Source organism: Mobula hypostoma, chromosome 27 (assembly GCF_963921235.1).
Source record: "Mobula hypostoma chromosome 27, sMobHyp1.1, whole genome shotgun sequence".
NCBI lineage: Eukaryota > Metazoa > Chordata > Chondrichthyes > Myliobatiformes > Myliobatidae > Mobula > Mobula hypostoma.
The window spans coordinates 10,403,127-10,430,947 of record NC_086123.1 but is presented as its reverse complement, the minus strand read 5'-3'; the positions used below and the strand labels follow the sequence as shown (position 1 = coordinate 10,430,947).

The 27,821-nt window shown below is 36.3% G+C and overlaps 1 protein-coding gene across 2 annotated transcripts in view; it reads right to left on the bottom strand.

The window, feature by feature from the left end:
- The window catches only part of LOC134338564 (mediator of RNA polymerase II transcription subunit 13-like), a 179,354-nt gene that overhangs the window by 13,566 nt on the left and 137,967 nt on the right, over positions 1–27,821 (bottom strand). For both annotated transcript variants that reach the window (XM_063034480.1, XM_063034481.1), the window contains exons 10-24: positions 24,753–25,484; positions 19,699–19,936; positions 17,931–18,033; positions 16,226–16,347; positions 14,634–14,727; positions 14,163–14,383; positions 13,767–13,972; positions 12,257–13,191; positions 5,857–6,033; positions 3,646–3,869; positions 3,259–3,451; positions 2,507–2,966; positions 1,619–1,838; positions 1,202–1,390; positions 336–559 (exon numbers count right to left, since the gene is read on the bottom strand). In XM_063034480.1, coding sequence (XP_062890550.1) covers positions 336–559; positions 1,202–1,390; positions 1,619–1,838; positions 2,507–2,966; positions 3,259–3,451; positions 3,646–3,869; positions 5,857–6,033; positions 12,257–13,191; positions 13,767–13,972; positions 14,163–14,383; positions 14,634–14,727; positions 16,226–16,347; positions 17,931–18,033; positions 19,699–19,936; positions 24,753–25,484 — 4,338 coding nt within the window. The remainder of the gene's footprint in view (positions 1–335; positions 560–1,201; positions 1,391–1,618; positions 1,839–2,506; positions 2,967–3,258; positions 3,452–3,645; positions 3,870–5,856; positions 6,034–12,256; positions 13,192–13,766; positions 13,973–14,162; positions 14,384–14,633; positions 14,728–16,225; positions 16,348–17,930; positions 18,034–19,698; positions 19,937–24,752; positions 25,485–27,821) is intronic.

The window sequence follows — 27,821 nt, the reverse complement described above, 5'->3', positions numbered from 1 at the left end:
TGTCTTGTTAACATTGAGGAAAAGGTTATCTGCCTGACAAAGCCTCAAACTCATACACCTCCTCTCTGTAGGCCATCTCATCATTGCCATCGTAACAGTTCATATCTCAAATTACAGGTAGTGTATATTCAGCATTGAATTACAATTACTTTATAAAGTTTAGTTGAAAAGATTTCTACTTTATAACATTCTTTCAAAGAAAAAAAAAAGCCAATCTCTTGTCCATTTTTGTCAAGGTTACTTTCAGCCTAAACAAAAATCAAGTTCTGATGGTGCATGGGATGTGTCGGCAAGAAATTCTCAGGGTAATAATCACTTTGAACTTAAATTCTTACCTGTTAGGTACATCAATGTTCAAGATGCATGTCTCCAGTAATTCCCCATGAAGATCTGTACAGGATGCCAATAGCCACCTCTGATCATGAGATAAACAATATCCCACGAAAAGCACATTGTACTTCTGACTTGCCTCTCCAAATGTTTCACCTAGCTCTGTTTGCTTGTCCTTGATCGGTGCCAAGATATAAGGAGGTGAGTATACTTGGATAGGATGGGGGCGCTGGAAAAAGAAAAACAAACTTACAATTTGACATGAGAAAAATTCTGTAAAAGCCAAAAAATTGAAGGAGATTAGACTCTTTATTAAAAAAAAGCAAGCTAATGAGAATATGAGCCATTTTACTGTGGATATTTAAGCAAACAATGAATGAGAGCATGAAACAATTTGATAAACAATCATAATCTGATGAATTGATTATAAAGCAATTGATGAATACATTCCCTTGTGCTACAGCAAATGAATGCAATTAAACTATGAATATCAAAAGTCCACAACACTATAATTAAAAGAAAATAAATCGGGAAAGAATGGGAAATCAGAAAAGTAAAATCTTCAATCACTTTTTTTTAGAAACAGTAGATATTTACTTATGAAGTAAACAGAACACTAAAGTACTTGAGACAAAGGAGCACACAAAATGACCTGAAGAGCTTTAAGTGCAAAATGCAAGAAGGCACTAAACACAAGTTAAAGAAAGTGAATTCCAAAGCTCATGAAAAGATTAGAACAATAATTATTTAAAATGATGTGACTTTGCCACAAAGACTATTTAAACTGCATATAATGCACTACACGAGGATAGATGTGCAAAACTTAGTGCAAACCAATAACTACCAATGAAAATTACAAACTAATACGCACCTCTGAATGCCTAAGGGTCATTTCTATTGTGGAAGCAGGACCAAAGCCAGTTAGTGATTTAATGTGGATCTGTGTGGGAAGTGGCCGTCTGCATTGAGTGTAAACTGAAAATGCCAGTGATTTTAAGTGCTGTATATAGAAACTGTGATCATCTTTCACTGGTTGTAGTAGATACTGGCAAGGCACAATCTGCAACAAAACAAAGGTTTCACCCTTCTATGCATCACATTGTGAGTAACAGCTTCAATGCAATTTTTTTTTAAAGCAGATACATGTCAATTAAGCATGACTATTATAAAATAGGAAGAAAATTCTACACAGAATGAAGAATGTAAAATAAGTTTCAGAATAAAACAATAATTGAGGTGCTCTGAAACACTTAATTTCAAATTAAAGCACAATTTTACTTTGATTTACCTGGACAGTGAATGCATTCCTCATATGCTCTGGCAGATTATCCAGCATCGCCAGGTAGCACCGTAACAGACCTAGCAATGATCCACTTGTAAAAGATGACTCTTCGTCTACGGAATAGGTAAAAGGGTCAACAAGATAAATGACGACAGCTGGGGGATATGCATTGCTGTCAGCTGACTCGGGCTCTGTTGGAATTCCTATCCGGTCTCTTTCTGTAGTACTGTAATATAGAAACATACTGATGTGAAATATAATCACTAATCAATTATTTTATGTGCACTTTTCAACACATTTTACCCCAAGCATTTTATGCACACGTCACATGAAAAACTTTTGCTATCAACACTTCATCCAGAACACAACCATAGCCAAACAGCAGATAAAACTTTACTACTTTGCCCAGATTTGTTCTGTCCTCATCCTTCTCCATCTCTCCAGTTTGCAAGGAGTCAGTTACTATCTCAGTCTGCTCGACACTTGTTTTCAGACTGGAGGATCTGATAATGTGCCTAACTTAAGGATTAACGGAGGCCATCATTGGAATTCCAAAATCAATTTGATATTGTATAATTTCATTAAGTATTTCTAACAGTTTAAACAGGTTACCTCTAATAGTCAAAGTGGCCAGTAACTTTCAGAGTGCAGTTAGAATTTGTGAACGCATCACTTGCCTAAAAAAAATTTTCCACCATTTTCATGTGATATTTATTTAGTAAAAAGTACCAACTATGTTGATTAAGAGAGTTGCAACTGCAAAAGTCCAAGCAATGTTTATTTTCACATGCCACTATGCAAAAATAACAATAATTATTTAGGCTTTTTAAAGAAGAAAAATCTCACGATAATGAAATGTAACCTTCTTTAATGTCAATTTTACCTCATACATACCTGTCTTGCACTTCCTGCTGCTGCGCTGGATTTTGGGCATCTGAATCTCCACTTGCACCAGGCGTACTCCCTTGAGGTCTCTCTGCATTAGTGCCTGAACTACCACTTGGAACTGAAGTAGTACCACTAAATCCTGAAGTGGATGAGGTTGTTCCTGTCTGATGCAAAACGGGGGTAGTGGTCGTGGTTGTGGTGATGGTGGTGGAGGTAGAAGTGCAGCAGGTCCCTGTTGACCCACTTCCTACACCAGAGCTGCCAGTTGTTGCAGTGTTACTGCCAGTGCTGATTGTGGAAGTAACTGTCGTACCAGTTGTCACTGGTGCAGAAGTACCCCCGGTTCCTGATGATGGGCCGCTAGCTCCAGTTGTTGTCTGTCCCTGGGTGCCAGATGATGCAGTTGGCTGGTGCTTTGGTGGAATCAGCAAGCTGTTATCCAGCTGAAGTGTAGCCAGGTAAGGTGCTAGATATTTGGGAGTAAATGAAATATTTAATTAAGTGAATCTGAATAACTACCTCTCAGCATTTCATTACTTGTACAAACACACTTGTACCAATTCTGGATTTTAAACAGAAGCATATTACTTGGAAAGCATCTTTATAATTCATTTCAACAGATTCAATACAATTCAATTAACATTCCATCAGATAAATGCAATTGAAATCAATGAATTACAAATGCTGAAATCGGCATTCTTTAAGGAACTCACTGTCCAGCTTTCCCAGAAAAATGTTATTTTAATTTTAAAACTTACCCAAGTGGTGGCGGCAAACTTGAGCATAGAGCTTCAACTTGGCAAGATTGTCACTCTCATCATTAACCCAAGTTTGAGAGAACCAATCATCAACTGATTCATCTGCCAGCTTTTTTGCAGAACTCTTACCAACCCGCATGATTCCGTCTCTCAATACTTTGCAGATGGGTCTATGCTCACCAAGTCTGCAGGTCTGTTAAAATAAAAATGTACTCAAGTTGATCAGCAAACGTTGATTATAATTTCAATCACTAGGCTGTAATTTATATATATTCTTGACGTTACAGGTGTTATGTAATTAACTGACTAGTAATAATTAAACTTGCAACTTAATATTTATTTTGTATTCATGTATAATATTTTATATTGGTAAGCATTTATTCTAACCTCGTATACTGCACTAAGATCCCTGAAGAAATTTTTGGCTCCAGTGAGCAAGGCCTCATTTTCTGGACAAACCACAATGTAGGCTACGTCACGCTGAGAACCATATGGTTCCAGAAGCAGCTTCTCCCAAAAGGGCAGTGCAAAAGGGGAGATCATCAGGAAGTCTTTATCATAACCCAGCAGCAGTGTAGGGATAGGAAGAGGCTCTGGTGATTCTTCTGAACCTAAACAAAAGATTGTGCTGCACGTTAAACCGTTGAGATAATACAAGAACGATACAAATACAAACTTTCATACTTCTGGACTTTGTGCATTAGAAAAAGCACAGAACCGCCATTAGAAACACTTTTACTCAACTCAGGTAAGCTATTAAGTAATGTGGCTGGTTGTCACATGACTAATTGGAGCTGTTGAATATTACAAAAACTCCATAAACTATTTAATATTCCAAAATAACTCAGTTCTGGCACTGAACTTTTTTGTTACATGGAGATCAGCATCAAACCATGGACAATAGTTACTGTAGAATAACAATACTAGAGCAAGTCTATCACAACAGCTGCACTTAAAATTCCTGCTTTGTTGCCAATAGTGGTGTCATTAATGACACAATTAATATCTGAGTTCATCCAACCCACATTTTTTTTTATGTGGAGGGTGATTTTCTACTTTTTCTCTCCAAAGACAATTATGTTTATACTTCAAAATTCCTTGAGGAAATAACAGAGTTGACCGGAGAATATATAGTTGGTATATTGCGCAAAAGGTAAAGCAATGAAAAGTTGCTCTTCCTCATTGGAGAAAATTAAGGGTTGTGATATTGAGGAAGCAGAAAGCAAGTTAGATTACAAAGTATTGGCAAGGGAGAAAATTGCAGATTTTGATGGCTGTCTTTCCTTTCAGAACATGGGAAATAAGTTTATGAGATTCATTCTTTTAATCTATTCTTCAGCTTTCCTTTTAATGTGTCTATAAATGTTTTAATAATTAATTCTCATTTTATAAATATAATTGGTCTTTCTTTTTCTATTGTTTTTCATCCAGTGCTACTTCGATGCCTTTTTGGATTCAATTTCCTCTTTCAAAATTCATATATAATGCTGCATAATCAACTTAATTAGTGGATTTTACGGTGCAATTTTCTTTGAACATTGAATACCTTTTCAAACAGTTGTCATTTATTTTGTTCATGATTTTCCACTTCATTTTTACTTCCACTCCCATTCTTCAATTTTCTCTTTTTACATTATAGTACTTTAATCTTTGTTGTCACATCTTTCCTGATACCTGTATTGAACCTTCTGGTGTTATAAATGGTTCTTTTACATATCTTTTTTGTTCTGGTTCAGTATCAATTATTTTTTGCCCCATGCATCTTAGACATGAAGTGTGAAAAAAAACATGCATATTGTTTTTCTTGCTTTTTATGATTCCATTATGGTGGAATTGGGGAAAAAGTTGTTGAAATCTCCCATGATTATTCCATGCCTTCTGCTCAATTCATTGAACTAACAAATTAAACTGCCATTCCTCTATTGCATCCTTGTAAGCTATCTTTTAACATATCATTTAATTGAACTGTATGGTGAAAGAAAACTAGCTTTTACTTTTTAATTCAATCCACTGGAACCCTGTATCATATATTTCTATTATTCTGTTATTTATTTTAATGAGTACTTCAATTTGTAAAATCTTGTCATTATAACTTTCCCATCTTGCATTGTAATTTTTTGCTTAATAATCCTTTCCTGAATAAGTTTTCTTGTTCTACTTCTGTAATTTCTAGAACCTGCTTCCTCCAATATTAATCATTTGAATTTTATTTACAGATGTGGTTATGCTTTACCCTCAGAGTCCAATGCAGCTACCCTCACATTCAATATTTCTACCTCCGTATCAATGCCAATTTTCCATAAAATGGAATGAATCCCTTCCTTCACAACTTTAATCATGTCAAGTCTTATCATCTTTATCTTAATTTGGGTACAGCAATGTAATTCTACCTACGCTTGCCTTAAAAATGCACAAGATAATGACAACAGCACCATAAATTTGGTGATCTATGAGACAATACATCCCATCCTATTGGTAAACAAGTACTATAATATTTGAACAGTTGAGCAGTGCACATCATGTTGATGTTAGCTAAGTAACTGAAGAAATAAAAGAGCTGAAAATTAATTTCAGGACAATGTCAGAATAGGGGTTTACCATAGGATCCTCTGCCTATCTTGTGGAACTGTTGCCAGGTGAGAGGTCCTTGCACATGTTGGATGTTTTCCCATGTCCTTCCTGTCCGTTTCTTCTGGATGGCATCTTGTAGAAAAGGCTGCAGTGATAGCAGCATACGGACCACGTCTTGGGATGAAAGGATGCTTACATCCAGAACTGGAGATAAGAAACTGTGTTAATGCAATAAATTAAAGATCCTATCAGCTGTCAGTAATTGGAAATGAAGTAATGTGTTTTCACTGGAAGGGTGAAGCAAAGTTACCACTTTCCATTCCTCAGAATAAACATGCCTCTTCTGATTCCTTCAGTTTTAGAAAATGCCTACCCAAATTTCCAAAATATTTTCCTTTTCAGTTCTTAAATGCAATAAGTACTCAAAAATAGTTTCCATCAGGGTTTCTCACACTGTGGTTTTGAATGAAATGATACCAAGTCAGAAAACTCTGATACAGCCTCTTACAACATCTCATGTTCTGGATGAGCAGAATTAAAGGAATTTCAGTTGGATTCATCCATTGAAATTTTCATACATACTTTTATTATCTTAAGACTCCTGCTTTAAAATACTCTTCAACAGATTAGTTCTTCCAATTTTGACCAAACTGGTCCAAGACTCTAAATGGATGAACGGTATAATTCTGACCTGCAACATTTCCATCTCAGACTCAAACACTACATATTTTTTTAGACTCATTTGCCAGAAGCACGAAGATGTTTTTGCATGGAGTGTGTTCAGATTTCTGGATGGGCTGACATGGTAAGAAAAGGCAGCATGAAAGATTTAGCATCTCTTACAGTGGAATAGGTAGGTTCATGAGAATGGAAGTGTATATTGACAAAGGAAAAGATGAAACACTTTCTGGTTATCTGCCATTTTAATTGCCCATCCTATTCTTATCTGTGTATTTGATTTCCAATGCAGCTCTAATGAAGCTTAATGCAAGGTTAAGAAATAGCACACCTTATATTTCAATGAGGCAGATTATAGCCTTTCAGACTTGGCAATGAATTTGACAATTTCAGAAAATCAGCATTTCAGCCATAAAGCTCTGATTCCCAAAAATTCTTCCCCCTTCCTCACCCACCTTTCCTCTTTCTGGCAAATCCAGATTTCATTCAATTCCTCATATTTACAACCCAACTAGTAGCTTTTATGTTACCATATGCCATTGAATTGCTCCTGGTCTCTACCCCATTGGAGATCCAGCTTTATTTTCTCTTCTACTTTTACTATTTCTGTGTAATTTCTCATTTATATTTCCTGATCTGATAAAAGGTGGTTATAGTTTTAGTTCAAACATTTTTGCTTTCTACAGATGCTGCCTGACCCAACTGTTTGTGTTTCTAATTCTTGTTTCACCATTCTGAACTGATCAATTGCATCCATTATTTGGGGAACATGTTGCGGCACCTGGAACTATTTCCCCCACACAGTTAGCAAGAAGCCACTTGGAATCCATGAAGTGGAATACAGACAAAAACAGGACAGTTGATTGTAAATAGTCTCACATTTGAAGTGTGTGGGCTCTGAAAGTTAACAGGGCAACTTTAACTTCTCTTGATGGACAGAAGACAGAGGAACCATTTTAAATTTGGGTAAATACATATTCTATGCTGGCCCTGGCCGTCTGCCATTTTGAAGTCTTTGGATTTGTTGCCCGAATTCTCACTGGACTCCAGGGAGTTCAATGAGACAAGTGCGATTACAAATAAATGACAGTTTAATATTATAAACAGCATTATTTATTTTACAAAAGTACTTTATTTTCTTGGATGATCATGACCTTCACTATTATCCGCCATGTGACACATAGGTGTGCATGAGTGTACATGGCATTACAATCCTAAACAGAACATGCAGTCGGTCAGGCAACTGTGGACAGAGAAATAGTCAATGATTCAGGTCTGCAACCTTTTATAATGGCCTCTTTTGGTACAGACTCAAACACAGACTGTCTTTCCATTGTTGATGCCTAACTTGATGAATTCTTAATTTCAGATTTCCAGCTTCTGTAAGTCTTTTAGATTTTTAAAAAAATTTTCATTAAAAAAAACTATCCTGCACTTGAGGAAGAATATTAAATTTCCTAGTAGCACACACTTCTGTTGAAGGAAGGAATAAATTAAATAAAATGTTGCAGTAAGGAATCACTGTTGCAGTGAGAATGAAATCAGAAGGGGAAAAAAAAATTTCTTTGGCTTTTTGGCAAGCATTCAATAATTATCAGATTGAAACTTTAGCTTTGTTCTGCTGTACCATTTCTGAATCAACCATTTCTCTGTCGACGCTGAAATTTCAAAAGGAGATCACAGCTCTTTTTTCTATTGTTTGTGTAAAATTTAAACTGTTGACATGCAGTTAGCAGTTTTGCACCTAGGGTTAGCTACTGGAACTGGGTTGAAACTACCAAGCTAATACATCAGAATGGATAAGGGGAGACTGTGGACAAAACCTTTTTAAGAAAAAAAGGTACAGGTACAGAACAATTTTAATCCATTGATAAAGCATCTAGTTTTATGATGCACTTGTTTAAAAAACTGATACAAGTCACAAAAATAGCTCTGATAGTCTGCTATCCAATTGCTCGATGGTTCCCATGAACCCTTAAAACTACTAGCCTCCAGTGATAATTTATTATATTGTAGTGTTGTTCAAAATCTAAAACGGCGAATTATAGGTGTGTTGGATATGAACTGGAATAACATCCGCGAGTCTGGAAAAACTGCCAGAATAGCACCAATTTTCCAAGCTTATAAAGAGAATTATTAACAAAATAAAAATGCTAATATTTAAATAAAGTATGATGCAAGTATGAGGTAAAATAAGTTACAATTGGAAGATTTAATACAATAAGCAAATCAGAATTAAAAGTTCCAGGAAATATATGCTCTATAATCAAAGAACAGAAGTATGTCTTAAATATATAATTAAACAAAACAAAGAAATGAAAAAGGCATCTTTTACACAAACACAGATTAACCCCTTGTATCCTAGACTTACAAGGATGATAATACGTAAATGAAGTGAAGGCAAAAATATCGATTGGCAATTATGATGTTTAAACTTGTTTCCTTGAGACAAGCAACATGGTTAAGTGAAGAATATATAGTTGGAGTACAGAGCAGATTAGTTAGAATATCGAGGGAGCAGAAACCAAACAGGATGGGAAAAAATGAAGAGTGTAAGTAAACTTGGTGCCAAGGATTTCAAAATAAAGATTCACAAAATATCAAAGGCTCAAAGGAAATATGTTGTGATAAGGTGAAGACAGAGTCAATATACTCCCCTGCCCCACCCAGAAGTAGCAATGGGTATAAGAGCCAAGTAGTAATGAAGAGTTTAAGTGTTTAAAATTATGGAAGGATTACACAAGTCTAGAAACAGATGATTTCTATTGGACAACATTTAAGAGTCAACTTTATAGGTGCCTGAATGAGCTAGGCATAATGGGATACTGAAGGGGGATTAGTGTAGATTAGTGTAGAAAGGCATGACGATGAGCATAGATGCATGGGCCAAAGGGCTTGTTTCCAAGATGTACAACCCTATAATTAAAGATCACATTGTTGTTGGAAGCAAACCTGCATTTAACACTGCACATACAGAACTACAGTACTTCTAATATAACCAGCTAAAGCACATTATTTCAATGGATAGAAATGACAGTGAAGAGGCAAAAAGGACATGGGGCTTGTGTGGCTAAATAGCACAAAGCTCATTTCATTGCAGGTACACAGCCAGGTAAACTGATAGAGCTGCTTCCATGTTGCAACATTATGTACTGTACCAGGCATGTTTTAAAAGAGTGCTGCAAGACTTGGAAAAAGTAATCCACTAAAGAAGCTACTGGTAGAACTTAGCAGGACAAGCAGCACCTGTGAGGGGAAAGGAACTGTCAATGTTTTAGGATGAAACTCTGCATCAGGACATCAGAAATATCAGGACTCATTTCATCGAACTGTGAGTTCCTCTGTAAGATTGTTCGTCGCTTCAGAATCCTGCATCTGCATTGTCCGGTGGTCATTCAATCTACCTTTGAATTTTACCACTGAATGAGATTACGACTGATCAGTAACTCAGTCCCAATTAACTGCCAAGTGACTTAGTTATAAACTTAACACTCACCAAATCCCAACTAAAATTCATACTTCTGATCAGACCCAGCAAATGTGCAAAGTATCAAGGAATTACAATATCATTCAGAAATCATCAAAATGCATTAGAGTTTAACAGGATACATCCTAAGACCCAAGAGATAATTAGACAAGAAACATAGATGAAATAAACAATACTCTTGTTTCTTTTCATGTTCAACACAAAATCAATTTTTGATTTCAACATACAAGTTGGTGGAAAGTTTCATAAGTTTAAATAAACTTCCACTTGTTGAAAACAAATTTTCTAATAGATGTAAAAACTAAGATCAACAGGGATAGAGTTCCCCTTGTTCTTACCTACCAACCCATGAACTTCCATATCCAGCACATGTAACTTCTGCAACTTCCGCCATCTACACGGGGATCCTACCACAAAGCACCTCTCTCCTCCCTTCCTCCACACCCCCTCCCCATTCGCCGGAGATCTCTACACAACTCCTTTGTCCACTTATCCTACCCCACTAATCTCCCTCTGTTCGCCACCTCTGATCTGGGCTGACATTTAAGTGTCGGGCTGCACCTAATTAATTAGCTTGTTTATTTCGGCTTTTTCCTTGAAGATGTGCTGGGTGGGTTCCAACTACCGTTGCACCACTGCATTCTTCGCAGCCCGGTATCGGTCCGCGGCCTGGAAGTTGGGGACCACTGCTTAATATGTACTACCATCAAGGTGGTGGTTCAGGAGATTGAAGACGCACATTTAACGTTTCAATCTTCCTCTCAGATTTCTGAATGGTCCATGAATACATGAACATGACCACATTATTTTGCTCTCTTTTCGTACCATGTTTTAGAGTGATTTTTGGGTTTAGGACATATACATTTAGCAACTGACTTTGGCTACCAGTCACATTGCCAATTAAAATTTATTTGGATGTCTGTGGTATGGATGTGAATCAGGAGGTGTGAAGGTTGTATGTAGTTTCAAAGAATGCACTATCCAAGCATGTAAATATGGAGTTGCCCTTTGACGCTTGGCACAGAAAATAATCGAGCCCCACGTTGGGCCAGCAGACCTTTGGACTGAAAGCATCTCCATATGATGCCTGCTGTACCTCGTTTTGTCAAATAAAGAAGCTGCTCTGTATCTACCAGTAATTTTCTCTGGTGACTTCATTCACACAACGCTACATACTTATTTTATATTTATAACTACAGTAATTTTTTATGTAGGTCACTGTCCTGCTGCAGCAAAACATTTCACAATATATGTCAGTGATAATAAACTTGTTTCTGATTAAGAGAGGAGATCTCAATGAAGCACAACATTCTTATAGAGCCTTCAGAAGGCAAATCAGGGAAAAGGTTTCTCCAGACTTCTGTATCTGGAATCCGAAGTCATAGTCTTCAAATAAAAGTCTGGCTACTCAGAACTAAGATGGAAAGAAACATTCAAAGTTGTGAATTTTTGGAATTCCCTACCTAAGGAGGCTGTGGATGATCAGGTACCAAGTAAATTCAAAAGAAGCATTGCAGTTCTTGATATTAAAGGAACCTGAGATAGAGCCGGAAAGTGGCACTGAGACAAAAGGTCAGTTGTAACCTAATTGAACAGTATGCACGAGGGAGCAAATGGTCTATTCTAGCTCTTATGTTCTGTTATTAAATGCGTTCAATGTCAACAGCTCTCAGCATTACAGAATTCTAAAGATTCATGAGTCTTTAGAGGTTATTCCTCATCTGCCTTAAACAGGGGATCCTTTATTCTGAAAGCATGCCTGCTCGCATCACTTACACAAAGAATATGTACCTATTCTCATCAAGCCCTCAACATTTCTTCACACTTCCAGGAAATCATTTCCCATTGGTCTAAACTCCGAAGAGCAGGGAACTAAGACATTACTCAAAAAGAAAACTGCTTCATCCCAGGAAACAATCTACTGTGCCCTTACTGAACTGCCTTCAATGCACCTGCTTCACTCTTCAAATGAGAGGAAATCCATATATATAGTACTTCAGATTTGATCTGACAAATTATATCCAAAAAGATTAAAATAAAAACAATTATTCAAATGTTTCCAACATGATGTATTGAGGCAGTTCCTTCTCATAGAGGCAATGCTTCCATTTCTTGGGAAAAGAGGCAATTTTAATAATTAGCAAAGGAAGCACAAAAATTCCATAACCATCTTGTTGACTCAAGTGGGGAAGATGGTTAACAGCAATTTCTGACAAAATAATGCACATTTACCAAATTGTAACTTTATTGCAAAAGACTTACCATTACTATTGGGCCATGGGTGTAAACTTCCGCTTCTAATTAGTGTTTCATCTAATCTTCCACCTGAAGGATTATCCACATACTGCCGACCCTGCTCCAGGGCATTGAAACACTCTGTGCAAGAATCGCTGCTATCGGCTCTCAGCTTGTCATAGTTCCAGTTTGCTGATTGAAGTGCTGATCTATCCAAGGAAATGTAATCCAAAGAACTTAGAGAAGTGAAAGGTCTTGTACATTGGTCCTGTATGAGAAAAATTAAGCTTGATGTTGGGTCATGTGGCCTCTTAGACCCATCAAACCCTTGTGGTTCTATAGAATTCCTACACAGTATCAATCGCCTTTCTGCAGCTTGACCAATTTCAGAGGTCCTTCCAAAAATATCAAATTCATCCTCAAGAAAAAGACCTGCATTATATCCAAGCCTGCGATTTACCACAGCACTAAATCCACAGGTGCACGAATTCTGAGCTTCGTTGGTTGGATCTGGGATGTATAAATCAACATCTGCCCCTTTGGTATCACAAACGCAGATACAGCAGCTATCGAAGTTGCGATCCTTGAAGAAATTCATCACTGAATCTGATAAGATTAGTGTAACATACAAGCTGTGCGCTTCTGGAATTGACTGTATGGTAGCTGGTTCTACTGAGTTCAATGGCCGCGTTGTTGAGGGTGTTGAGGCAGGAGAGCAGAGATCAGCACTGTCGTATTTTACCGAGCCCTGCCCACTGGCAGTCCCAGCACCACGAGGAGTCCTTGGTGTTCTTGGTGTACGAGGTGTAGGGACAGAAAAGCGTGGGGTTGCTGGAGATGGCAATATACCAGCACCGCTGTTACTTGCAGGTGCAGTACTGCTTACTGCCAATGGTGTGCTCATCTGAGGAGTGCTCATCTGTATATAATCTTCTGTCAGACTCCCAACACTAGGCACGTTGCTGTAAGATAAACAGTTGGTCTCAAAACATGTATGAGAAAAAACAACCACATCGTTAAAGTATTAAAAAAAGACTTTTCTGACAGTGATGAATATTATAACTCTATCTCCAATTATTAATTTTTGAACTCACTCCATTGTAAATTTAAATTTCTAAAATATCTTACAATATAATAAGCAACAATGGTGGAAATACATTTTCAATGATTAATTTTTAAGGATGTGAAGTGCAAATATGCTCACAAAAAAGAACCATGTAGGGAAATAACTATTAAAGAGACAATTGAATATTGTCACATCTAATTTGTTAAGATAGGCCAATAAAGGTAGATATTTGAATACAACTCCATCCACTACTAAAAATTAATTTAGGACAACTTGAAATACAAAACTGTACTTTTATTTGTACAGTACTTCAGACAATCATTTCAAACTTGAGCTTCTAAAGTTAAAAATATTTTGTTAACTTAACATGTAACAAGTACTTTTATAGCATGCACGATTGCAGAGAGATGTTTTTGATAATGCATGATTCCAACAGGTATAATTGAAGCAACATGCTTTCTCGGGACTTACACATATCCATCTCGAATTAATGAAGCAGATGATGGTACAGGCAATTGTTCAATTTTAGGAGGAACAGCCCATGATGGTCTGTATATGCAGGCATCTGGTATTTTCAGAGGGGCAAGGCATTGACTGGGTACTGCCTTCAGTGGTGCGAACATTGAAGACCCAACAAAAGCTTTTGCCTTTGGGGGTTTGTGTACAAAAGAGAAATCCTGAAATAGAGCATCAAATAAGCCAATACTTTCGAAATCCATTTCTTGTAACCAAAAGAACAAAGTAACTTACTATTTAAATATTTATTGAAGTACTGATACAAAAAAATGAAATGTGCTTTAAAAGATAAAACACCAACAATTTCAATAGAAACTTTATTTTAGAAAAGCATCTTTCGTTTTTACTAACTGTTAATTCTTCAGGCTTAGGGCTGCCCAGTCCATCTTCCACCTCCATTTTGAATTCAGTGAACTGGGCTGTAGTTACACTGCTCACTGGATTTTCCACACTGTTAATCCCTGCAACCATCTCAGAATTAACACCGTCTTTGTAGTTCATTACTGGAGAGAATGCTGGATGTTGTTCCAGAGATGGAGGGGTTGGAAACATTCTTTGCAGGTCAGCAACAGCTGGAAAAAAAAAACACTAGATAAAGTCCACTTTTATGCACACTCTAAATTATTAACCATTTCTTTCTCCTCACCATCCAAATTACATAAAGTTTTGTAACTATTGGGTCTTCTAAATATTGTAATTATTAGTAAATAATGAATTTTTGTAATTGTGTTAACTAATATAGCCCGATCCTCCCTTCAATAAATCTGCAATATTCGCAGGACCAGAACATCAAAAATATTGACAGTCTGCTTAAATGCATACTTGGAGGGTAAGGCCCTGTAGTCTTCACGTCTTTGCCAACTGCCCGATCTTCTGACCCTGCATTTGCTGGTTTAGATCGTGTCGGAGAAGCCGTCTGCAAATATCAGAGAAAGTAGATAAATTATAAATTTAAAACTTACTTTTTAAAATCAATTTGAATTTTTACCAAGTAAACAAGAAAACCAGTCAATTGCTGAATAAGTTAAAGTTGGGTGAATTTCAGAAAAATTTCTTCCACCTTCCTCCATCTCTTCTAACTATCCCAAACATACACAATTTTATTTAGTCTGAGGCCCTATGCCTAAGTAATCAAATTTTAAAATAATTATTTTTGAGAATTTATTTAATTTTTCACTCTCAATATTGAACTATCTGGTTTTGAAATGCAGTTCTTTTCAAGGTTGCCTCAAAGTAGATAAACATTTAGAGCTATGAAACGAACAGGACAATTTGGAAAACATGGATTAGATGGAAACCCATGTTAATTGTAATGGCAGAAATCCATTAGGAAAAGACTCCTGTCCTCACAATGTACTTCATTATTTGTCTGTACCTTACTGTTACCTAGCACTATGCTTTCTCTATAATTGCAGCACTTTATTCTGCATTCTGTTGTCTTCCCTTGTATTACTTCAATGCACTGATGAAATGGCCTGTATGGATGCATGCAAAAGCTCCACTGTACCTATAACGTGGGATGATAACAAACTAATAAAACCCGGCAGTAATATACCCACTTATATCAGAAAATCCACCAAAGTGCTGCCTTGTTTCCTCAAGTTCTGACAGAATGAAAACAAGCTGTAATTAATAACTAGGATAAAGATCTTCTCAGAGAGGAAGAACAGCTACACAATTTAGGTAAATTGGTGTTCTTTGCAAGAGAAAGCTTGCTGAGTGCTTCCATTATTTTCTTCTACTTGACAAATTTTATGCAGGTTATGTCCAGAGATTTATTATTCTCTAATTAAAAACAGTGTCAATATAAAGCAAGAAAAATTCCAATTCCAATGACTGGGGATTTTCTGGTATAAAAAATAGCAATAAATAAGTGTAAAGCCACAATCATAAAAAATGTAAACATTTCAATAAAACAATTTTTTTAAAAATCCTCTGAAAAATGTAATAACACTGCTGGATGCAGCCCTGATCAAATTTTAATAGCCTATTTAATGTTTTGATCAAAACAATTTATTGCTTGGAAAAACAATTAAAATAAAGCACTATGAGCAATAAAATATTATGCTTGTAACAGTTTAAATTGAAGGAGATAAATAAAATTTAAATTCAATTCCATTATAATAATGGAATCAAGCTAATCATGAACACAACCAAGTGCTTAACTTGAAAGCTGCAATGCAAAGCCTTGCAACTACTTTTTTTTGTGGGTGGTCATAGCAAGTTTCGATAACTCTAATTAGTGGGTTAATTAGTATCTGCAACTAACACACAATTCTGTCATATACCTACAAATTTATTAAGGTCCAAGTCCCCTTAAAAAGACCAACATCATAAACAAGAGCAACTTAAAATTATCACAAATATCCAATTGCTGAAAACTTGTTTCACGTTTTAAGTGTAAATTCGCTTACTCCATTCTCCTCATCATCAGAGTTGTCAAAAAGATTGTCCAGGTCATTCAAAGACACCACCAGATCAGTTTCCCGAGTGAGGCTTGCAGTTACCGTCCGCCCGGTTGGAGATTGCCGAGTTTCTAAAGAACAAACAATCCATATACTAGAATTATTTTCCTTGCTAAATAAGTCATTATGTCGAGTTTTAAAGAAAAAAAACTATCGAGTGCTTTTCAAGAGTGATATGAGAATAAATGCATTCTGTTAGGGATTATTCATGAGTTTATGGTATAATGCTGATAGGAGGCAGTAACACAAATGAGTATCAGTATTCAAATAAACAAAGCTGCTGGAGGAAAGGCAACATCCATGGAGGTGTTGAGAAAGCTGATGTTTGGGTTCAGATCCTTCATACAAGGCCAGATGAAGGTCCTGACTAAAAGTGTTGACTGTTTATTTCCCTCCATACATACCACCTCACTCACTGAGTTCCTTCAGCATTTTATTGCTCCAAGTTCCAGCATGTGCAGTATGTCATCAAAGAAAAACAGTTCAAATACAAATTACAAATTGAAATTAAAATGATATCATTGTAAACAAACAGTAATGTCTGTAAGGCACAGGCTACTGGTCCATGGCAGGAGACCAATCAGGAGAAATGGTTTGCAAACTGACATGACCATAAGGAAGTTCTCATTTTCACCAACCAATTGTAAGACAATAGGAATGTTAATTAGCCTTCATTCAAACCAACCATCAAACACTTATTCTGTAGCATTTTGACTGAGATCAAGGAAGCTTCCAGGCCAGACATATTTTGTCATTTAGCACATCACACCGTGTCATAGTCATATATGCTGTCCAGCAACAATCGCTATTTCTGTGTAACCTGGCAGTCATCCCTCACAACACTAACTTTGGCTATCTGGATTCTTTGCTTACAGAAGCTTTTAGAACCCAGTGGGAATTACTTTGTCCCAACAAAGGTATCTGAACATTCAGAGACGTCTTGTCACTTAGTGTACTCCCACTGTACTCCCATCTTCAATGGTGAATTGTACTTCAATAAAAAAGGTGCATTTTGAGTTTACAGAAATTCTACCGAGAAGGTCTCCAAGAGAATGAATGCTTGTTGTGATGAATAATGACCTTTTGCACATACCATCTTTCCAGTCACAACAGATGAGGGCTTATCCCACATATGTTTGTGACCCACTATGTAACCAGTGACCACAGCAGTGCAAGTAAGCATTTTTTTTTTTTTTAAGTTTAGTATTTCATATTTAAATCTGCTTGTGCCAATGACCACAAGTTCGACAAATAACCAAGAACATGGCAGTGAGCTGGAGGGGTAAGCTAAGTTGCATCTCAAAAGGATCAGCTACCAGAAAGCACTAGATAATTTAGTAAGATAAGATAATCTGTTATGATACCTAGTTATTTACTGTTTCGGACGTGAGGGGAGGGTGTGGATCATGCATAGTCAACTGGTGGGCACTTACAACTGAGGGTGGCTACTTACATTAGCGTAACGTAGCTTTTGAGCTTGGTAGTGCAGAAAGTATCTCTCAAAATGCCAGAAGTGTGAGTGTATACCAGCTCTCAGAACTTTATAGTAGCACACTTGTCCGTCTGTTTGTGTGTGTGCGTGCGTGTCTCTGTCTATGTCTGTGTATTTCTGTATCTTGTTTTTCTCAACAGTGACACCAGGATTGGAGGATACCTGATTTTGGAGCAGTGCTAAAAATAGACATGGCATCTTTTCCATCCGGCAACTGTGTGGCATGAGTAGGCGCAGCTTCCCTAGTACCAAATCCATCTTCTAGCTGAAAACAAAAACAGTGAATCCTGAAATATCTTAGACTGGTCTACAAGATATATAAATTAAGCACTGACACAAATAGATCAGTGTAAATTTTTATCCCACTTTGTCAAGACAAACTTTGCAATACATTTTATTTTCCAAGCCTTTTTATTTCTGCAGGTGTTATTACATGGACTTCAGGAACAAGTTAAGTTTTCTAAATTTTTTCATACTTTCCTGCAGTATTTATATTTTGGAATCAATACAATATTTTGCTTACTAAATTGACACAGTGCAATATTTCTGCAAGATACAATAAGACTTATTCGGAACATATTATACTTTTGTGCTCATAGCCGAATTTAAATATGCCAGTGGCAGTCAAAAATTCTGTTCCACTTGGCACATTATTTATAAACTTGCATACATGGAAGAGATTCAAAACAGGACTACCAGACTGTCCCATATACAGCTATGATTTATAATAGTGAGAAATTTCATTTTTACTTTTCCCAATCACTCCAGAGTCCATTGACACATATGAATAACCTACAGTGACACCTGTATCAAAATATAATAATTATAAATTCCCATTGGACATCCCCCATTATTCTGCAGATATCCAAATTCCAGTGTGAAACTGATCAACTACATTCAAAATCTTTGTGATTTCTTAGCCTATTCATATTAATGCTTCAGATGTACAATCATTAATCATTTATATTTGTAGTTTACCCCCTTTCATGTTACAAGCATAGAGTAAAAGACCCTTCAGGTGCTTGCAACTAAAATTTTCCAACAATCTCAGTTCTGTAGAATATTCATCTGGAACTTTAGAAAATACGCTTTAAAAATAAGTATATTTATTTGCCAAAAAAATTCAACTAATCTGTAGAAGCATATCCTATTGACTTTAAGTATATGTTGAAGAAAACCTTCCAGAATATTTGATCTTTGGAAAAACATGAAACTATTTTCTTCACTATATCTTGAGAAAAGACATCTGGGAAAAAAAGCGATTTTTGAAGAATCGGTATTAGGCATAAACATGGTTACACGCTCAATACCAATTAAAATATGACTTTATCATCATATTGAAATCTGCAGCAGTGAAAGCCAAAATAGAATGATAAAAATAATTATTGGTCCCTTCTCCATTCATATTTGTATCTGGATCTTGAGCCCAAGCCAAAAGTTAATTTTTTTTTGCTCCAAGTTATCCTCATTGTAGTCCATTAAATTGTGCAAAAATATTTTAGTTTATCAGTGTGACCAAAATAAAAGGCGGGTGTTATTAAGGTAAATCAACAGTTGAAACATTTAAAGTTCATTTTCCAAACAAATAGATTTTTTTGTACTATCCTTACTTTTCTACCTTTGCATAAGTAACCAGACCATGGAAGTAGTATGGACAAATCAGGAACATAAAAATAACTAAGTATATTCGTAAGAAAATGATGAATTTTCTTGGATAAGATCTGTTTCCCTGGCACAAGCCATTACCAGTGTGTTAAACACAAAGTAAACTGTGAAGTAAAAACAGGAAGAGGATTTCATGTCTTACTTGAAAGTTAAAGACTAATCACAACGAGAATACAACAAGTCAGCAACAGGCAATGTAATTCTTTGCGTCCTTCTACAATCTGGTTGCAAATATAAAACTTCAGTGAACCACTTGAAATGTTACCTTATTCTGTTGCGATTTCTTGGTTGCATCTTTTTCGGAACCCAGTTTAAACTTTTTAATGGAAGTAAAGCTGTATTCAATGTCACCATCCACAAAAGTATAAGGGTCATTAAGTTCCCCTGGACCTTCACCATGCTGCTGCATTAGTCTAGTTGGGTCCAGGTAATTGATTTCCTGAATGTGTACCTGTCTCCTTTCTTCAGAAACCTTGAACCGTTTATGAGGTTGTGCTAGAAGTCTAAAAATGAAAAAGAAGACAGCATATATAGAGGGACAGAAATCAAACAGTTCACATCAGGTAAAATGCTTTTAAAACAGATAGGCAAAGTGGAATTATGAAATGCAAATGCCGAACCATAAAATAGTACAGCATCTATGCACAATGATAATAAAAAAATCAATTAGGTTGGCCATTGAGAAACATTAAAAGTCATCTTAAAAATGTCAGGGACTCTAAAATAGTCTCAGTTCTAAAAAGGCTAAAAAGAAAGATCCATAACAGCAATCAAATGAAACATTACAATGATTAAGATTTTTTAAAAACCTAACATTTAAGTAATAATACATAGTTCATAACAAATACATAATAGGAAAAATGGACTAACAATGACAAATTGAAATTAGTAGAACAAGAAAAAGGTTTATAATGCTGGTAAAAGAGGAACAAGCCTGAAGTATGAAAACAGTTCAAAATTCAGCAGACCAAATCAAAGAAATTGATAAGAAAAGTAGAATATGTAAATAATCACGCTGTAAAAGCTACCGCAGTTAAGTGAAAAGGGAAAGATTAGCAGAAGTTAATCCCATACAGTTAGAGACAGGTTATATTATACAGGTAATAATAAAGGCCAAAGAAACATTAAAATTTTGTCTTTCAAAGAAAAAGATGAAAGAAAACTAATGACAATAGTGGAGAATAAACAGTGAAGAAAATATTAGAGAAATTATTGGGACTATAAGCCAGTAAACATTCAGGAACCGATAACCTGGATATCAATGTTTTGCTGGAGGTGGCTATGGAGTTGGTGGATGCACTGGTAGACCTCTTCCAAAACTCTAGGTTCTAGAACTGTTCGGTAATTGTAACCCACTATTTAAGAAAGGAGGGAGAGAGAAAACAGGGAAACGACAGACTAGTTAGCCTTTCATTTGTAGCATGGAAAATGTCAGAATTTATTATGAAGCCAGAGATAACAGTATATTTAGAAACACTGATAGGATTGGGCACAGTTGGCATGGATGCATGAAAGAGAATGACATCTGGATTTACTTGCATTTTGTGTTTGTACAAGATTAAGGGGAAAACCAGTAGATGAGGTGCAAATGAACTTTCATAAAAACCTTTGATAAAATGGCATACAAGGCATTATTAAAATTAGTGCACGAGATTCAAGGATTGGTTAACAATAAGAAACAGCAGAAATCAAAATGGTATTTATCATGTTGGGAAGCTGGTACTACTGGGATGCTACGCGTTTCTGTGCCGAGGCTTCAGCTGTTCACAACCTCCATCAAATAAGCCATTTGATACAGATCCAAGTTTGCTGATGATACAAAGCTGGGTCACAGTGCAAGTTGTGAAGAGAATGCCAGCAAGTTCTTAAAGTGAATGGATGAGGACACATCAAATGATATTTAATTTGGAATACATGGGTCTCTTCCATATCAAAATGGAACAAAAATATCAGTGGGGAAATGTAATTGTTATGTTTCCAGAGAATGTTTTAAAATCCCAGCAATGACAACTTTAAATTTCTTTTTAAAAACTCAAATGATCCTCCATTGACCACTTGGAAAGGACTCCAAACAGTCTTTTCTGGCAGCTTGTTTAAACCAATAACTGACTCCAGTGCGGTGATTCTAAACTACCCGTCAAATGATCTTGCATGCTAGTCAGTTGCTTCAAATTGGTATGACATACTATGGCAACTATTAGCAGACAGTGACATCCAAAAACCAAGGACATAAGTATATATTAAATAAATCAAAAATTCATTAATGTATTAAATGAAATGAAAATAATAAATAAAATGAAGATTTAAACTATTACATCTTCAGAGCAGTGTAGTATATGAAATTATGGCACGGTAAAATCTGTCTTCACAAATTTTCATGTAGTTCCTGATCTCAAATATTATGGTAGTCAACAAAGAAGCAACTGCTTCTCCAAAGGATAAAGGAAGGACCTGCTCCTAGATCACTCACACAAGCTACTTTCTGGTTTACTATAAAAATCGGGAATGTGAAAACAAAATTCTAACAAAGGAAATAGTTAAGATATTAGGTTGCCAGATAATCAACACGTATTAGCAACAAATAGAAGGACAATCAAACCCTGACCCAACATATATTCGTCCACTAACACGAGAATTCATTGATTCAGTCCAACTTCAAATTACTTCTATTCCTTCTGCTGATTTCTGGGTCTAAATATTGTTCTTCAACCATCAAGTCCAACTCAGTCCCAAACCTGGATTCTTAAATGGCAACTTTAATACTTACTGCCTGATCTGGGTGAGTTTTGGGCTCTTAAAAAACCATGAGATATAACTCAGAACTGTGAGGAAAATCAACAGAAGAAATATTGTGCTTGCTTCAATTCCCTCAGTTTACTTCATTACTCACGTGGACATCAATAAAGTAAAAGATCAATTCAGTTTTGTGCAAAGTTTTTCTTGACTTTCTTGTTTTCTCAAAAGCTAGGAGTTGCTGTTTAAACAATTAATAACCTGAAGGGATTTCCCCACAACACATACATTTGAAAACAAATACAGGTAGTTGAAATCAGAACATAATGTTTTCTCATTAGTTCTCAAAAGACAGTCTAATTACCTTTGCACAATTTGATACTGGTATTACCGTAGAATCATTTGACAAAATGAATTTGTGGATGGCAATTAAACTTAAATTTTTCAGGCATTGCTTATCAATTTTGTTTTACATACTAAGGCAAATAATATATACTATGCAAAATGAAATAAACTAGGATTTGCTTTTTATGAAGTGGGAAATGCATATGCACTTTTGTAAGCCAAAAAATGTCTGCAATAGCGTCATTTTTGGAATTCAGTTAAAAAAAAATACTTTAAATAAAATACAAATTTACACCTAGTAAGACATGTGGAAGATCATATAGGCAGTCTGCAGGTTATACAGTGGCATACAAAAGTTTGGGCACCCCTGGTCAAAATTTCTGTTGCTGTGACTAGCTAAGCGAGTAAAAGATGAACTGATTTCCAAAAGGCATAAAGTTAAAGATCACACATTTCTTTAATATTTTAAGCGAGAAAACTTTTTTTTATTTCCATCTTTTACAGTTTCAAAATAACAAAAAAGGAAAATAGGGCCCGAAGCAAAAGTTTGGGCACCCTGCATGGCAGTACTTACTAACACCCCCTTTGGCAAGTATCACAGCTTGGAAATGCTTTTTGTAGCCAGCTGAGTGTCTTTTAATTCTTGTTTGGGGGATTTTCGCTCATTCTTCCTTGCAAAAGGCTTCTAGTTCTGAGAGATTCTAGGGCCTCTTTTGAGGTCTATCCACAGATTCTCGATGATGTTTAGGTCAGGGGACTGTGAGGACCATGGCAAAACCTTCAGCTTGCGCCTCTTGAGGTAGTCCATTGTGGATTCTGAGGTGTGCTTAAGTTCATTATCCTGCTGTAGAAGCCATCCTCTTTTCATCTTTGGCATTTTTTTTTACAGACCGTGTGATGTTTGCTTTTAGAATTTGCTGGTATTTAATTGAATTCATTCTTCCCTCTACCAGTAAATGTTCCCCGTGCCACTGGCTGCAACACAAGCCCAAAGCATGATCGATTCCCCCCCCGCCGTGCTTAACAGTTGGAGAGGGGTTCTTTTCATGAAATTCTGCACCCTTTTTTCTCCAAACATACCTTTGCTTATTGCTGCCAAAAAGTTCTATTCAAAAGGTTCAAAGGAACATCTAAACAAGCCTAATGCATTTTGGAAACAAGTCCTGTTGACTGATTAAATTAAAATAGAACTCACATGAATCTCACAGAATTAGAAGCCTATTGCAAGGAAGGATAGGCGAAACTCCCCCAAACAAGAATTGAAAGACTCTCAGCTGGCTACAAAAAGCGTTTCGAATCTGTGATACTTGCTAAAGGTGGTGTAAGTAAGTACTGCCATGCAGGGTGCCCAAACTTTTGCTTTCTGGCCCTTTTCCTTTTTTGTTATTTTGAAATTGTAAAAAATGGAAATAAAAAAGGTATTTTTTGCTTAAAATATTAAAGAAATATGTCATCTTTAACATTATGCCTTTTGGAAATCAGTTCATCTTTTACTCGCTTAGCTATTCACAGTAACAGAAATTTTGACCAGGGGTGCCCAAACTTTTGCATACCATTGTAACAGGATCTCGTTTCTCAGAACTGTTCATAAATAGGAAATGAACAATGGGCAGGAGAATAAGCAGGTGGGAAGAGAGACAGTCAGCCAATCTCACTGACTAAGCGAGTCTGTTCAATGCTCTGAGCTCCGCTTGCTTGGCTCAACCTGGCTCCCAACTGTTGTGGCTCAAGGGAAGTGGGGAAAGAAGGCACATAGAAATGTCATTTCCACCAGGCAGAAGATACTTGCAGTGCCACAACACTGCAAATCTGCCCCTACCCACCTCACTGATCTCACAAACACTCATTCATATATGTGGATTATCCATTAATTCAGACATTTGGAACATGTGAAAGGCCTCTAACTATTAAACATAAATATATTATTAAATGTAATTATTAAATAATAAATTAAATATAATTTATACAACAATAATTTTGCTTTACAACTTTCAACCCAAGTATATTAACCATTTCAATTAAGTTTTTTGTTTGTTCATTTTATCATTCACTAATTATTGCCCAGACACAGCTAATTACAAAGCCTATTAATGGAGCAACATATGATGTACCAATATTTTAAAAGCCATCAGTGATGATTTCTATTTTAAAAATCCAAATCAAATCCAATTCAAAGCACCACGTCAAAGTTTTGAATGTAATTCAAATAGAAGACAAATAATTTTGAAATACAAACATTACCGTCTTAGTGCTGAACCATCTGGATTATCCAACTTGCTATCACATCTGTCACAGTGCAGTTCTGGTGGTCTGAACTCTCTTTCTGCCCAGGAAAGAGTTTTGTAACACTGCCATGAGATTTTGCCTGAAGACTCCAAATTTTGTGCAGTGATACCGTTATATAAAGTTGTCTCGCTGACTTCTGGCACAGGTGGTAGTCTTTGTGATAAAAGCCCAGTCTTATCATCAAGGCTGGGAATTGCCTGAAGTTCCAGGCCATTACTGTACAGCAATGGATTGATGGGCACAGGAGCTCCTTCCAAACCTTCTGCTTCTGGACCCCTTGGCTGGGGGCTAAGAGTTGGCGGAAGAGGAGAGATAGGAGAATGTGGTGAATCCATAGGATTCAAATTAAGTGGCTTGCTCTGGTTTCCTGGAGGCCCAGATGCTGGCTTGCCATATTTCCTATTGTTTTGCATTTCCAAGGGGACATCAATACCAACTAATCCAAGCTTCTGTCCTGTAGGATCCTGTTCCATACAAAGCTCATCTGTTAATGACAGTCGATGATGAAATGGAGTCATTGGCCGTTTCTGCTGCTTATCTCCTTTTTCCTGCTTCTCATTTGTCTTGTGCTTAGAGGAGGCAGATGATGGCAGGGAAGCACAAGGAAGCCCAGTATTGAAGCCAGGCTGAGAAATGGATGGTGGTCGGTTTGTGCCTGTTGCGTTTCGCTGTTTTAGAAGCTTCTGCCTGCAAATGAAAAGTAAAAGTGTGTTGAGGGCCAATTCAGCAATAATCACGCATTTTGTTTAAAGAATATTTTCAAACAGCACAAGGCCAGAACAAAAAAGTCAAAAATAACAATGAATGTGATAACAGTAGTTCTCAGAAATGAAATCATGGGAACTATTAAAAATATATATTGGATATCAATACTTTTTCAAGCTACATGGCTTACCTGCAGGATGTATTTAACATTTTCAATTAAGTAACCACCCAAATAAAAAGACATCAACACAGCATTAATAAACTACGAGCAAAATGTTGAAGATCTTTATTTCAAATTAGTTGTGAGATCAGCAGTGCTAACATAGTTGCTGAGAACTGGTAGATTACAGAATATTGCAGTAACATTCCAAAAAACATGCTGTGCATTTATGCCAAATTAAAAACTTATAATACATTGGGACAGATCTGTTGTCCAATGGCAGCTTGCCCTTGAACCACGTTGCTTCGTTAAGTATGCACCAGTCTTGTCTTGTACTGGTAGCATGGGGGCTCAGACAACCTGCTACATTCAGGAAAGGGCTGGTGAAACCCACTCAGAGACTCATCATCTGTCCATGTTGTCAATGTTATTGAATGTTGGTTGAATGTCATTGATATTTTCAAATATTCAACACGGGAGATCTGTTTAAAAACTAAATCCATGGTCAAGAATTTTTATTAAGTGCCAAAAAGTGGATGCAAATAAATTAAGACTTGACAAATTAAAATAAACACTTGCCATTCTTCCAGCCATTGACAAGTCTGTTCCTCTGAATTGGAGGAACTGCTTCAACAGGCTGGTTTCCCAATCTGACAGATGGGAGACTCCAGAGGTTTGTACTGCTCCACTGGAAGCAGAGCTCATAGCATGAGCACAAAGCAACATGCAGAAAAATGGAAGATGTTGCTGCTATTTTAAGCCCATGCAAGATATGAAAACTGGTTAAATTCCATCTGATGCTGGGCTGGGAGATATAGCGTAAAATATTATGGGGAACTATAGATCAGAAATCTGCATATTTAATTAGTAAAAGAATAAAATCCAAAGGGAATTAACTGTCAGATCAAAAGGATTACTTCAGATCGAGAACAACAATTTAATTATTCCATTCAATCTAGTTTTTTCAAAAATCAGATAAAAAGTTAAGATCAGAACAACTCAGTGCCTTTGCACAATTTTGACTTGGAATTAAGATGCAGCGTTTATACATTTCGTCAGAAGAAATTTAAATGAAGAACACTCCATGATTAAAGACCCCTAGCAAACAGATTGTGAGAATGAACTCTAATGCCGTCTTTGAACTACCAGTACACATTAGACCTCGATGGATTGTTAAATGATGCATGCCAAAAACGGACTAGAGGAAGAACAGTAAAATGAGCAAGTAATATTTGGCAAGGCATTTCCAGAAAGAATTGCAGAACTCCATGGTTTCATGCCATTTGAGAGTCAGTGAAAAGGGGATGAGAAATTTTCACAAATACACAGACAGTATTCTTGGCTGTCAGCATTGGAAAAAGTTAACTGCATTCTCACTGCCTCGATTACTGGACAAAATATGATCCACAAAAATAAAATGACTACTCTTCTGGCAAGAAAAGAGCAAGAAAGTTGATGGTACAAATGTGTCACTGCTCATAACATCTACCTTCTACAATTTCATAACTTCAGCATTTTTACTAGTCAGTTACACTGACAAACTTACAAACCAGTTAAGCAGCTGATTATGAATGCTGAATAAGTAACTCATTGCTTTTTCAGTAAAGTTTGGTTAATCCAGGCAGACCAAAAATAAACTACACAATAGAATGCACATATCCACTGTTCCCAATATGTACTATGCACAAATTATGCAACACTTGACTGTTGAAGATTACATTTAATAGATTTGTTTTTAAAAAGTTCAGCATTTATCTTCAAAATCAAGTGGAAAATCTTGAACTCCATGCTTGTCCAAGGCCTAAACTGATTGACTTGAGATGACGACTTTCCATTATGTTCCTTTTCTAAAATGTTTAGTAAGAGAAAGGGAGATGAAGAGAGAAGGAAGGTCTCCTTGAATAGCTTTCTTTGCATAACTTATATTCTATCATCATCAAGTAACAATCAAATGATATATCTGAGATGGAAAGAGGAGTTTAGATAGTTAGGAATATCAGCTAGATAGGCCACCCTCACCAACCTAACTTGAAGTTTTTATTTTGTGCTTGGATTTGAGTGAGGAGAAGGGGATACAGAAGAAAAGAATACTTATGTGCTTACTGGAAACCAATACCCAAATAGAAAAATGTTAGATCATTCATGAGCAGAGGAAATGA